This window comes from Ammospiza nelsoni, chromosome 21, assembly GCF_027579445.1.
Source record: "Ammospiza nelsoni isolate bAmmNel1 chromosome 21, bAmmNel1.pri, whole genome shotgun sequence".
Classification (NCBI taxonomy): Eukaryota; Metazoa; Chordata; class Aves; order Passeriformes; family Passerellidae; genus Ammospiza; species Ammospiza nelsoni.
In genome coordinates this window covers 1,035,150-1,047,466 of record NC_080653.1, presented here as the reverse complement: position 1 = coordinate 1,047,466, position 12,317 = coordinate 1,035,150, and the positions used below count along the sequence as shown (strand labels likewise).

Here is a 12,317-nt window from a genome sequence, read left to right as displayed (position 1 = left end):
TATACCTACGCCTGCATTTCTCCATCTACAAATAACAATGGAAGTGATTTTATCTAATCTCCCACCACCTGGTTTGCTCTTGTGCTCACTCTTAGGCATGAGGGCATTAAAAATGTTTTTGGCAGGAGGCACTTTAAGCTGTGTAACCACCTGCATTAACCCAACTACCCAGGCTATGTGTAAAGAACCAGGTATGGATGGCAGTGACCTCATGCAGGGAGGGAAACCTGGACAGCCAGAGCTCGTGGATTGTGTGGTGTCCTCTGTGAGGGAAACCTGGACAGCCGGAGCTCGAGGATTGTGTGGTGTCCTCTGTGAAGGGCTGGAAGGAGAGCAGCAAAGCCATGGCTGGAGTCGGGCAGGGAGCGGCCCACCCGCCTGCAGCCCTGGGCACGGGGGGCTCCAGGAGCCCTCGGGCCTTCCTGTGTCTCTGCGTGACTTGTCCAGACCCCAGGACACCTCTCCCGAGCAGATCTGTGACTTTCTAGCTTTGGTTTCATGACGGAGCACCCAAGGCCCCTCCTCTACGCCGGCATTTCGGCGCTGCGCTTTGGAAGGACTCCAGACCAGCAGTGAAGGGCTCTTTGATAATATCTGACGGGTGGGTAAGAATTTTGGGCAGCAGCCAAGGTACACATTGCCTGTAATCGTTAACTCGGTCTGTAAACAGTTCAAACGGCACTGAAGAGGCCGTCAGTTATTACATTAGAGAGAAGCCTTTCATGTGCCCGCGCAGGAGCCGGAGCCCACAGCGCCGGCCCCTGCGGAGCAGCTCTGGCTGCAGGGCTGCAGCGCGGCCTGGCCGTACCGCGGCTGCTGCACGCCTGACCTTCAAACCCTCGGCGCTGCAGCAATAACTGAATCATTGCTTTCCTTTTGTTCTGCACCTGGCTCAGCGCTGGAGCCCAGCGAGATGGAGGGGGAAGGGATCAGGCAATGTTCCCCCCGGCGCCGGCCGAGAAGGTTCAGCAGGGCTGGCTCCTCCACCCCAAGGCCATCTCCTGGCTGCGGCTTTTCCCTGGGGCGATTCCTCCATTCCAAGCCCATGTCCTGCCGGCAGCTTTTCCCTGGGGTGACTCCTCCACCCCAAAGATTCCTCCATTCCAAGCCCATCTCCTGTCTGCGGCTTTTCTCTGGTGAGAACAGCTCCATATGCAATCCTAACAAACGTTTCACTTGTGAACTGTCAAAGCTTCCCTGGACCATTCCTGATTTCTCCCAACATGGCCGCAGTGCTGGTTCCGGGCCATGTCAGGGTCCTGACATTTCCAGGCAATGATGCTTCATCTTCAGAAGAGTTTTAGAGAATTTCCCAGTCCACATCAACCTGTGGAGAGCTCTTTGGTCTCTTTCCAGGAGCAGTTCAGCCCTCCTGGAGATGTGTGATGCTTCAGAAGAAGTTATTGCTTAATTTGCCCCAAATTTCTTGTCAATCTTTGCTCTTCTAGATCCACCTTCTCCTTTCTAGAGGATCAAGAATAGCATCAGTTGCCAAGGTTTTAACTTTGAAACCCATTGTAAAAAGCTGGTGGTTGAGGAAAAGTACCCAGTGGCTGCAGTAAAGTGATCTGGGCTCAGGTGAATCTCTCTATGTGGCCAATCACTGCAGGGCTGCTTGCAGGATTAGAGCTGTCTCAGGTGTTTCAGTTGTGGGAGTCCTCATGTGTTTGTGCCACCTCCGAGCTGTTCCCAAGGGACCTCTGTGCTTGGAGAGGTGAGAGAGCTGCCAGCACAGCTTGGGCTTTGCCAGTGCTTCAAGGGCTGCAGAGGGACAAGACTTGTGTGAGTTCTGTGGGACGGCTTTAACCTCCCTGCCGCTGCCAGCACAGTACAGAGGGGCATGTCAAAGAGGGCCTTCAAGGATGGAGATGGCTCCAGAGTGGGACCAGGCTAGGCCCTCCAAGGTACTTGAGGTGAGCAGGTCACTGTGGGTTGGATGCTCTCCATGGGGTTTGGGATCCAGACTGCCTGCAGAGTGCTTGAGGCAGAGAAGCATGAGCTGTTCTCCCGTGACTTGGGCCAGCTTGCCTTTACTTCCATTTAGTGCTGTGAGTCAGGGCTGACCAGACTCCCTTTGCCTTTGATACTCCAGCATGGATGTGTGGAGCAGAGACAGTTTAACCAGACATTGTTATGAAACTTTGCCAGAGGTTTCCTTGCCAGTCCATATAATCCTCATGGTGCCTGGGCCAACGGAAGTGTTACTTGCTTCCCTCATGTGGGATTTCTCTGTCCACAGGAGAACAAAATTCAGCAGAGCAGTCAGTGAGGGGCGTTTGAGAGTTTCCTCCAGCCCCATGGGAATCATTTAGGTTGGAAAAGCCCTCCAGCACCATCAGACCTAGCCTGTGCCTGATCCCCACCTCGTCACCAGCCCAGAGCACTCAGTGCCACGTCCAGGCCTTCCTTGAGCACCTCCAGGGGTGAGGGCTCCATCATCTCCCTGGGCAGCCCCTTCTGAGGCCTGACCACCCTTTCTGGGAAGAAAGTCCTCCTGATGTCCAACCTGACCTTCCCCTGGCACAGTTTAAGGTCATTTTGTCTTGTCCTGTCCCTTGTTCCCCAGGAGCAGGGCCTGACCCTGACTTAGCTTTGAAGTCCTTTCAGGGAGTTGTAGAGAGCGACAGAAAAGATCCAGACCACCTAAACTGTCTCATCCTGCATGTGTGATTATCAAATAAACATCCCTCTTGGGTTCCGCACTGCTCTTCATTGCTCACCAGCTTGGGAATGAAAAGGAGAGGGAAAACCAGTAATTTCTTGATTAGGGCCTGATTTGTTGTATCAAACCCTCAGGCCTTGCTGACCCTTGACTCGGGCCAAAGGTAGTGAAGTTCATGAGCATGAGTAAGGGCACGAGCACAGGAGTATTGCACAGGCACCTTGTAGGTCCTTTGTCTCCTCTCCCACCTCTGGCCATTCCTTCAGGGGACTTGGATGGTTGTCTGAGCTGTTCACACATTGAGGTAGGACCTGAGTCTCTCTAAGAATAATGTATCTGTTATCAGTGAATGTGTTTGTCTGTGACTCACATGTGGGTAAGGTGTGTTTGCTATTATAACAGCTCTTGAAACTTTATGCAGGTAAATTAAAACAGCCCCATATCCTGATGGCTGAGCTTCATGCCCAGGAGTCATGGAAATGGCACTTTTCCCTTGGGCCTCTTGAAACCCTCTGCTGTTCTTTTCCAGCCAGCCATTTCCATCTTCTTCCTGGCTAAAATCCACTTCATCTCCCTGCCCTGTCCCTCCTCATCCTCCCATGTCCTAGCAGTGTCCCACAGCACTTTCCAGCTCTGCTGTCAGTGTGTTTCAGCCTCCTGGCAGCATCTCCTGTGCCTGTGGTAATGTCCTGTCATTCCTGCTGCTGTCTCTGTGAGTAGAGTGGAATGATCTTGGGGTAAGAGTGGCTTCTGTTCAGCTGGTAAAGCTGGAGAGTTCAGGTAAACTGGGAAGAGCCTTTCTTACAGCAATAAAGACATTCACACATTTCTCACAGCAATAAAGACATTCACACATTTCTTACAGCAATAAAGACATGCACACAGTATTTTTCACGGAGTCACAGAATCACTGAGGTTGAAAAAGACCTCGAAGAGCATCAAGTCCAACCTGTGACCAATCCCCACCTTGTCACCCATCCCTGAGTCCTGAGTGCCGTTCCTTGGACACCTCCAGGGATAGGAACTCCACCGCTTCCCTGGGCAGCCCCTTCCAATACCTGACATGAAGAAATTCTTACTAATGTCCAACCTGAACTCCCCTGGACACAACCTGTAGGTGTTTCCTCTTGTCCTGTCACTTGTTTGGGAGAAGAGTCCGATCCCCACCTGGGTCCACTCTTACCAGGTTGAGCTTTGGGGCAGGCTGGGAGAGGCAGATCTGGTGTCTGGGCTGTCCCAACAGGGCAGTGTTGCTGTCAGGAGCATTCTGCAGTGACTGAGAAGTGCACATGGTCTGTTCCATCCCAGCTGTGCACAGTCCCTGGAGATGTCCCTCGTGCCAGCAGCTGGGACACTGCCTATGCTCTGACACCTCTGGGAGATGCACTGTGCAGGTGCAGATCTGGCTTTTAGAGCTGAGACATCTGCTGTGCTCCTTCCCACAGGAATCCTGTCTCAGGTGCCCTGTTTCCATTTCCTCATAGATCCAGCGGGGGATCTTGCCCAGTAATTCTTACATCCAGGCTAGTGTTGGCAGCAAAGATGGAGAGGGTGGTAGGAGAGCACTTCCACTTGCCTTTTGAAGCCTACAAAAGAATACAAACCTTAATTACCTCAGAGGCTCACTGCCAGAATTCCAGCAGGGAAGAGGTGTCTTGAGCCATACACATCCACAAATCCAGTAATATCCAGATCCTGCCTCAGAAGCTCATGCTGGGTGACAGTGACATGAGAGCTGGGTGAGGCCAGAAGTGGGTGTCTGCTGTGGATGCATGGACATGGCACTGGGATGTCCAAGATGCTCTGTGTCACCAGCGGTGCTGTTGTGGTGCCCTAGGCTCCTTCATCCCCTCACTGCTGCTTTGGCTGTAGCTCATCTTTGGAGGAGACTTTCCACAAGACATTTCATCCACTCGAGGCTGTGGTGCCAATGGCATGTGGAGAATGGTCCTGGCATGAGATGGAGTGGTCCTGGCATGAGCTGTGGTAGGGGAGGCCCTGCTGTCCTGAACAAAGTCCTTGCACCTTCTCCTGGCCCTGCATGTGTGAGCATTCCCTCAAGGTCTTGCATGGGATTCTGCCTGCTGGAACACTGGCAAGAGGAGGGGAAGGAGAGCTGGTGCTGGGACACAGCCAGAAGTCACAGTACTGTCCCACAGATAAGGCAGCAGCTGGCTCTGCTGGTGTTCTGGGCACAGATGCTGCCCTGGCTCTCTGGCACCAATGACCACAAATCCCAGCAGTATTCTGGAGTTTGGTGCCTCGATGAAATATTCATGGCAAAAGTCTTCTAGTGGGGAGGTGAGTGTGCAGCCCATGGTGCTGCCTGGTGAGTGCAGAACCTTATAAGTGCCCCAAAATGGGCAGAGCACAGGCAAATCCCAATGAATAATCCTCTGCAGCCCCCTGACTGCAGCAGGCTGTGCCCACAACCAGGCTGGTGTCCCCACCTTTGCATTTAACAGCTCTTCCTGGTGTTTTGATCCAGGAATTCTTCATATTTTTAATGAGTTTCTGTATCTTTAACATATCCCACCTGTAGTAAGCTGAAGAATTCTTGTTCACTTAATCACTTGTACAGAAATCTCTGTTTGAGATGGAGTGAGCAGAACTCCTTGTAACAGTCAAAATTTTGACACACTGCAGCTTTATCTAGTGGATTTTCATTTTTCATTTGTTTTTTACAGTAATGCCTGTTTGCTTTTTGACTGCTTTGGGTGATTCAACAACAGTTTCCATAAAACTCCACTGTGACTTCAAGCTCTTTCCTGTTCATTAACTGCTCACCTAGAGCTCATCTCTGTGTAAAATACCTGGATATATTTTTTCATATTTGCATTTCTTAATATCCTGTATCACTCCATCACTCATTAGCATGAGATCCTTTGCTAGACAGTTTTAATATTTACCAGCTTGGATTTTTATGTGTTACTGAAGAGTTCGGTCATTTCACCATCCCTCTCATTTTCCATGTGGTTTGTGAATATTTGAACAACACTGTTTGCCTTGGGACTGTGCTGGTGAGTTCATTGTAAGGGCTGCCCTGCTTTCTTCTCTTTTTAGTCCTGAAGATCATAGAACCATGGAATGGTTTGGATTGGAAAGGATCTTAAAGCCCATCTCGTCCCACTCCCTGCCATGGGCAGGGACATCTCAGGCTGCTCCCAGCCCTGTCCAGCCTGGCCTTGGGCACTGCCAGGGATCCAGGGGCAGCCACAGCTGCTCTGGGCACCCTGTGCCAGGGCCTGCCCACCCTCACAGGGAACAATTCCTCATTCCCAATATCCCATCCAGCCCTGCCCTCTGGCACTGGGAGCCATTCCCCCTTGTTCTGTTGCTTCAGGCCCATGTCCAAAGTCCTTTCCCTGGGCAGTACTGCACAATATTCCATCATCTTTCATACCCTTGACCTTGCAGAAGAACAGAAGAGACACTAGAGTCTGGCATTCATGGAACTACCTTTAGTCCCACACTCACTGACTGCTTTGAGGAGCCCTGTGGCTCTGTGAACCATCCTTTTCCAAAGCTCTGTTAGTTCTTCCCTTCTCTTCATTAACCTGTTTTTGTAACCTGGCTTTTCTTTTGGCAGGGAAGTCAGCATTATCAATCTGCCATTCCCTGCATTGCTCTTGACTCCTTCAAATGCATTTTGGTATTTGCTGCCTGCAGTTCTTCAGGGATTGTAGTCAATGTAGTGAAGAATTCAGTCCAGGATTTTTCTCAAGCCCTTTGGTGAACACTCTCCTGTCCTGTTCTCTTCCTGTCTTTTCCATGTCAATCCTATCTGTTGGTTATACCATTTCTCCTGCCACTGCAGATCAGATCAAATTTTGATTCCTCCCCCATGAAGAAAGCGTGGGAAGTGCTCTGAGTTCCCCTTACAGGGAAAATGAGGATTTTCTCCAAGCCCTTTTTCAGCCCTTGTCCCTCAGGACTCCTTGGTGAACAGAAATGTTTAAAGTCTCCCTGGGGAGGAAAAAAAAAAAATAGCACAAATAATTTCTTTTCTATGGGCATGGTTGATTCAGTGAGAACTAATAGGCTCAGGCTGGAGCAAAACCAGTGAGGTACTGCAGTACACTTTGTGATGTGGAGGAGAAGGCAGTTCTGCAGTGAGTGAGGAGTCTTCCTTTTTGGAGGTCTTGAAAACAGGTTGAGCAAGTGTCTCAGAGGAATGCTTTAGGTCTGGCTGATCCTGCCTTCAGGCAGCAAAGTGGGCTAGATGACCTCTCAGGGTCACCTCTTTTCCTCCTGTTTTGTACATGAAGTTCCCAAGTGGGAATTGTGCACCTCTCCATGCCTGATTCCCCAAGACCTTTCCCCATGTTTCTGCTGCTCAGTGCAACCTGTGATGCATGCTGGTGTGAACTTCAGTATCTTAGGAATAGTACTCTGGACAGAAAAGGTAAAAAATAAAGAGAAGCCATAAGGTAAAGAAAGAAGAAACCAAAAAGGTGATATCAAGAAGATGGGGATGAGGAGGAGCTCTGTGTCTTCTCAGAAGATGTGACAGGTGGGATGTGGTGACAGAGACAGATGGAGTGACAAAGCCAGGGGTCACAGGTTGGCCGTGTCTTACCAGGGCCAGGGTGAGGACAGAGCTGCCGGGCTGAATTATCTAAAAGTGTGTCCAAACCCTGCCAGCTGATCCCAGCCCATCACTAGGATCCCGGGAGCACAGAGGCAGGCAGGGATTGTCCTGGGAGAAGGATCTGCCAGAACAGCAATGTATCTTCCACCAGGGAGCCCTAGCTGGAACAGCATCATAATCCCAGAGGTCCCTCTGCTGCCTGGGAGCCCCTGGGCAGTGCTGGAACAGGAGTGTGGTGGGATTTAGGCAGCATGTATGAAACCTCTCTGATTTTGGGTATGAACATACCCCCTCTGTCCAGCAATGGGATTTGTTGTCTCCTAGATCAGATAAGGGTTTGTAAGGAGCTGTTGCCCCGTGGCTGTGACAGTCGGTGCTGCAGAAGTGCCCGGCCTGGCAGAGAGGGGGATGCCATGCCTGGGAGCCCACCTGCAGCCACAGACCCAGGAGGGAGCAGGGGATCCTGACTCTGCAGCTGCAGCCACACATGGGGCATGAGTCCTCTGCGCTGAGAAATCTCATAATATTTGGTTTTCCACATCATCCTTAGGCTGTTTTTCGAGTCTGCTCTTGTCCTGCGAGCGCAGTGTTCAGCCAGGATCCCTCACTCATAATACCAGGGACAGGGCAGTGGGAATGCCAAGAAATGCTGTTGAAGGATGTAGAAAGTAAGAGTCATGTCTTGCTGCTGTGCTGCTGGTGGGGTTGAATGTACAGTAACAAACAGAAGGAGCTGAGGGGAGGAGAGGAAAGAGGTGGAACAGAGATGAGTGGAGTGTGTGGCTGTGGCAGATAGTGCCTGTGTCCCCAAGCTGGCCCTGGGCGTTGCAGGGTGCTGAGAAGGCTCCTGGGCCCAGCCTCCAGCCTGATTGTGTCTGTGAGGGACCCAGCACAGAATAATGAGGGCCCACTACTCTGCCTCAGCTCCATGGACAGCTGCCCTTGTGGGAAGGGTCTCAGGTGCAGGTACCAGCAGGTCTTCTCCAGATTTATCATCTGGGTCTTGCTCCAGAGCAGCTGCCAGCATTTTCCATATGTTCCCCATGCACATTTGGAGGTGCAGCAGCTTGGCCCGTTGCTCATATTCCTGGTGTTCATCATTAATCATGGAATGGCCTGGGTTGGAACAGACCTTAAAGCTCATCTTGTTCCACCCCCTGCCATGGGCAGGGACACCTTTCACTATCTCAGGTTGTTCCAAGCCCCATCCAGCCTGGCCTTGGACTCTTCTGGGATCCAGGGGCAGCCACAGCTGCTCTGGGCACCCTGTGCTAGGCCCCCTCACCCTAATGCTGGCATGAGGCCCAGCAGTCCTGGTCACAGAGAGGCTGCTCTGAGCTCAGCACACAGGGCTGTCACTGCCCTGTGAGTGTCACAGCCAGGGTCAGACGCAGCTCCAAGGTCCTTCTCAGCTCCCCCAGCTCCGGGAGCGGCCCGGGGAAGGCTCCAGTGGGGTCCCTCCAAGCTGTTGGAGCTATCCTGAGACACACTCTGCATTTCCTGCTGGGTGTTTTGCTGTGGCAAGCACATATGAACCCAAAGCCATGATCACATCCTAAGCCCACCTCCCAGGCAGGCAAGCAGGGCACAAAGCGAAAGCACAAAGTTCTGGGTGAATCCAGCGGGATCAGGGCACTTGGATGCCATGTCGGTGTCGGTCAAGGCAGCCACCTGTTGGTGCTCCAAGGGAGCAGGGGCTTTTTGGGAGCTTCCCTGACTGCTCCAAGCCATAACAGATCTGATTGCTTCCCTAAAAACCTGGATTTATAGAGTTTGTGGTGCTTGGCTTGGTACAATCGCACTCTATCTGATGTCCTGTGGTGAAGTCTAAGTTGTAGCATCCCAGAATGGTTTGGGTTGGAAGGGACCTTAAAGATCATCCAGTTGTCCCCACTGCTATGGGCAGGGACATCTTCTACTAGACCTGTGTTTTGACAAAAGGATACAAACTTTTAAATATTTCAAATTTCAGTGAAACCCTTTGCTTTTACTTTGGATTTTTTTAATCCAGAAATGATTAGGAGTTGGATTCAAACTCACAGCCACAGACATTTGCACTAGGCATTAGCATAAGTTGGTCTCGATGCTATCACCCTAGGATTTGATAATTTTAACTTACTTTCATAGTTTTGTTAGACCTGTTCTTGTTTTGATGCCCAAGACTTGGTGCTACCAAAAGCAACTCTGTGGCTTTGTGGTGCCTCCCAGCCCTGCAGTGCTGGGTGGTTGTGGATGTGGGATTGGTGCTGAGTTATGTCACTGCACAGGCAGCAGAAAGCATCCCCGTGGCTGGCAGCAACATTCCTGTCACTTTTCTAGTGGGTATAACCCTGGTATGGAGGGGGTTGTGTGCCAGCCACCTTCCTGGGAATCCCAGTGCTGGGGTTCAGGGGAGCACAGCAGGAGCCCATCGAATGTGTCTCCAGCTCCAGAGTCCAGCCAGGCTCTGGGGGGTGGTTGGAGTGGCTGGGGTGACACCCAGCTTGGGCAATGAGTGTTCTTTTGTGTCTTTCAAGGCCTCACTGGCTCGGGCAGGGCCATGGCATGTAGCAGTGTTATGGTGACACCCTGCAGGTGGGGGTCCTGCACCTCTGGGCAGGTCTAGAGGGTTTTGCAGGGTGGGCTTGAGCCCCCTTTGCCGTGCTGGGCCCTGGGATCTGAGTTTCTCCTTGCTTTTGTCCTGCAGTCCCACCCACTATCCCTGTGCAACACCAGCGAGGATGAACACACGGAGTCGGGATTCATCACCATCGTCAAGCTGGAGCAGCCGGACCGGGATCCCAACCCCTGCCTGTCCCTGGCCAACAAGGTAGGTTCAAAATGCCTGAAATGGCATCAGCCTGGGAAGTGAAACCTGTGGTGCAGCAAACAAAATGGGAGGAGGAGGCAGCAAGGAAAGAGCTGTTGGGAAGTAGAGAAAAGGACAAGGACAGATCAGGGTCCTTGGCAGAGGCAGTCCTGGTAGAAGGGGTCCTTTGGGAGAGATGCTGTGCCAGCCGTCCCAAACACCCATCCCTTGACCTTTTGGACTGCCTGACTTTGTAAAAGGTGTGGAGTTCCCCCTAGCCTGGCAGCTCTGGGATGGTCAGACCTTACCCAGCATCCCACACTCTTGGCTGCCCAGTAGCCTTGTGCCTCTCCTGTTTTACAGCCTTACGTTGCTTTCTGGTCTGTGTGATTTGTGTTTCTCTGTGTTCTCTGGCCTGTGGGAAAACATGGACACAGAGAACATCTTCCATGGCTCTGTTTCAAAAAATAATGCTGCAGTACTTCACTGGATGAGGCATGGGAAGAGTCAGTGCTGAGCAGTGAGATAAATGCAGACCAGCTGAACTAGAGGTGGGTCACAACTTGTTAACAGTTCATGCCCTGGGAGATCTCAGAGGTCTTTGGATCAGGCACCTCAGTGAAACAGCACTTCCTGTGCCAAAAGCTGAGGTCAGTGGTCCAATTCTCTGGTAATAAGGAAGTCAGGTAGGAACAAGGGTCATTTTAAGGCTTAAAATCTTTGTGATTCTGATCAAGTTGCATGGATAAGGATGACATTGGTTTTTTCTTTTGATTGTCTCTCTGCCAAATGTTGACTATTTTCATGCTTGTGCAGGTGTTGTACAAGCATGAAAATCCCCTTGTTCTGCTCTTCTTGGCTTTACTTGGATTGCCTTCAGGTCATTTCACCCTGTTGCCTTCCTGCTGGTGGTGACGTGGTGGGGATGGGGACAGGGTCCTTTTCCATGTTCCCTACAACTGAGCTGAAGAAGGCAGGCAAAACTTGTACCCAGTGTTTGCTCCTGCACAACAGGGTTTTTTCATGGAGGCTGTGGCATCAAAAGTAAGGAAAGGGACATGATGCCATGGTGGATTTGCCATCCCAGGGCTGGTTCCCCCTGGCTGCACAGGCAGACAGGCAGCAGTACCTGTCCTTTCCTGGGTTGCCCCAGGATGTTTGGGCAGTGCAGCTGCTGTGGAGGATCATGAACAAGAGGACGAAGCAGCTGCAAAGGTCCATCTTCCATTTCACAACGTTCAAAGGTTTCAAAACTTAGGCCATGTTGGATGGCGCTTGGAGCAATCTGGTCTAGTGGAAGATGTTCCTGGCTGTAATGGGGTGGAATGAGATGAGCTTTAAGGTCCCTTGCAGCCCAGACCATTCTGGGATTCTGTTTTGCTAGTTTTGTCCTTCATCTGTGAGACTCTGGTCGCAGCACTGGAAGTACCAGTGTGTTACTGAGTCCAAGGATCAGCTGAGGAAGGTTGGCACGGGGTGGGACAAGACATGGGGCATTGCTGCACTCTGCTCTTCCACCTGGATCCCTTCTCCAGGACTCATAACCCCCCAAAGCAAACAAACCCTCAGTTCACCTGTACACTGTGTTCACTGGCCATCAGTCATCACTACTCTGTTACCAGAGCCAGATCCAGCACGGGATTTTGATACCCAGCAGTTGCAGTCGTGCAGGTGTTCGTGCTCTAAAATCTCGCCAAGGGAGGCTCACAGTTCTTCTCCCATGAACAGGAGTACTTTAGCCATGAAATTGAGCAGATGCTCCTTAAGCTGGCAGCATCCCTGGGCCCTGCCTTGTATCATGGATCCTCCATCCCCTGCAATTCCTCCCTGTCTGCTTCTCCAAACTGCTGAAGCCTCTGCCAAACTCCCTCCCTCTAACATCGTACAGACCAGAGAATCACAAACTGGTAGGGACTGGAAGGGACCTTAAAAGATCATTGCATGCTGAGCTGCTGCCATGGGCAGGGATGCTGAGGTCTCTTCCTCAAAATCCCAGGACCACACTCCTCCTCTGGATTAGGGGTGTAGCTGTGGGGTTTGGCTGGTGCTGAGTGGAGCTGGAACCTTGTTTTCCTGGCAAGTGTGTCTTGGGGCAGAGCTTTGCATGTGGCATTGCAGGGCTGTATCAACGATGATAAAAATAGCCATGTGCAGAGTGTTATCACAACCTCTGCTTCAGCTGTCACCCAGCCAAGCCCTGCACACGGACAGCCCTGGCCAGCCCAGCACAAGGAGAACTCCACCAGTCACCTGAGGCACTTCCCTGCTTCCTAAAT

General features: G+C 51.5%; 1 protein-coding gene across 1 annotated transcript in view; it reads left to right on the top strand.

Moving 5' to 3' along the window:
- The window catches only part of RNF43 (ring finger protein 43), a 58,192-nt gene that overhangs the window by 29,451 nt on the left and 16,424 nt on the right, over positions 1-12,317 (top strand). Inside the window, exon 2 of the mRNA XM_059487007.1 lies at positions 9,940-10,062. Within this exon, the coding sequence (XP_059342990.1) occupies positions 9,940-10,062 (123 nt within the window). The remainder of the gene's footprint in view (positions 1-9,939; positions 10,063-12,317) is intronic.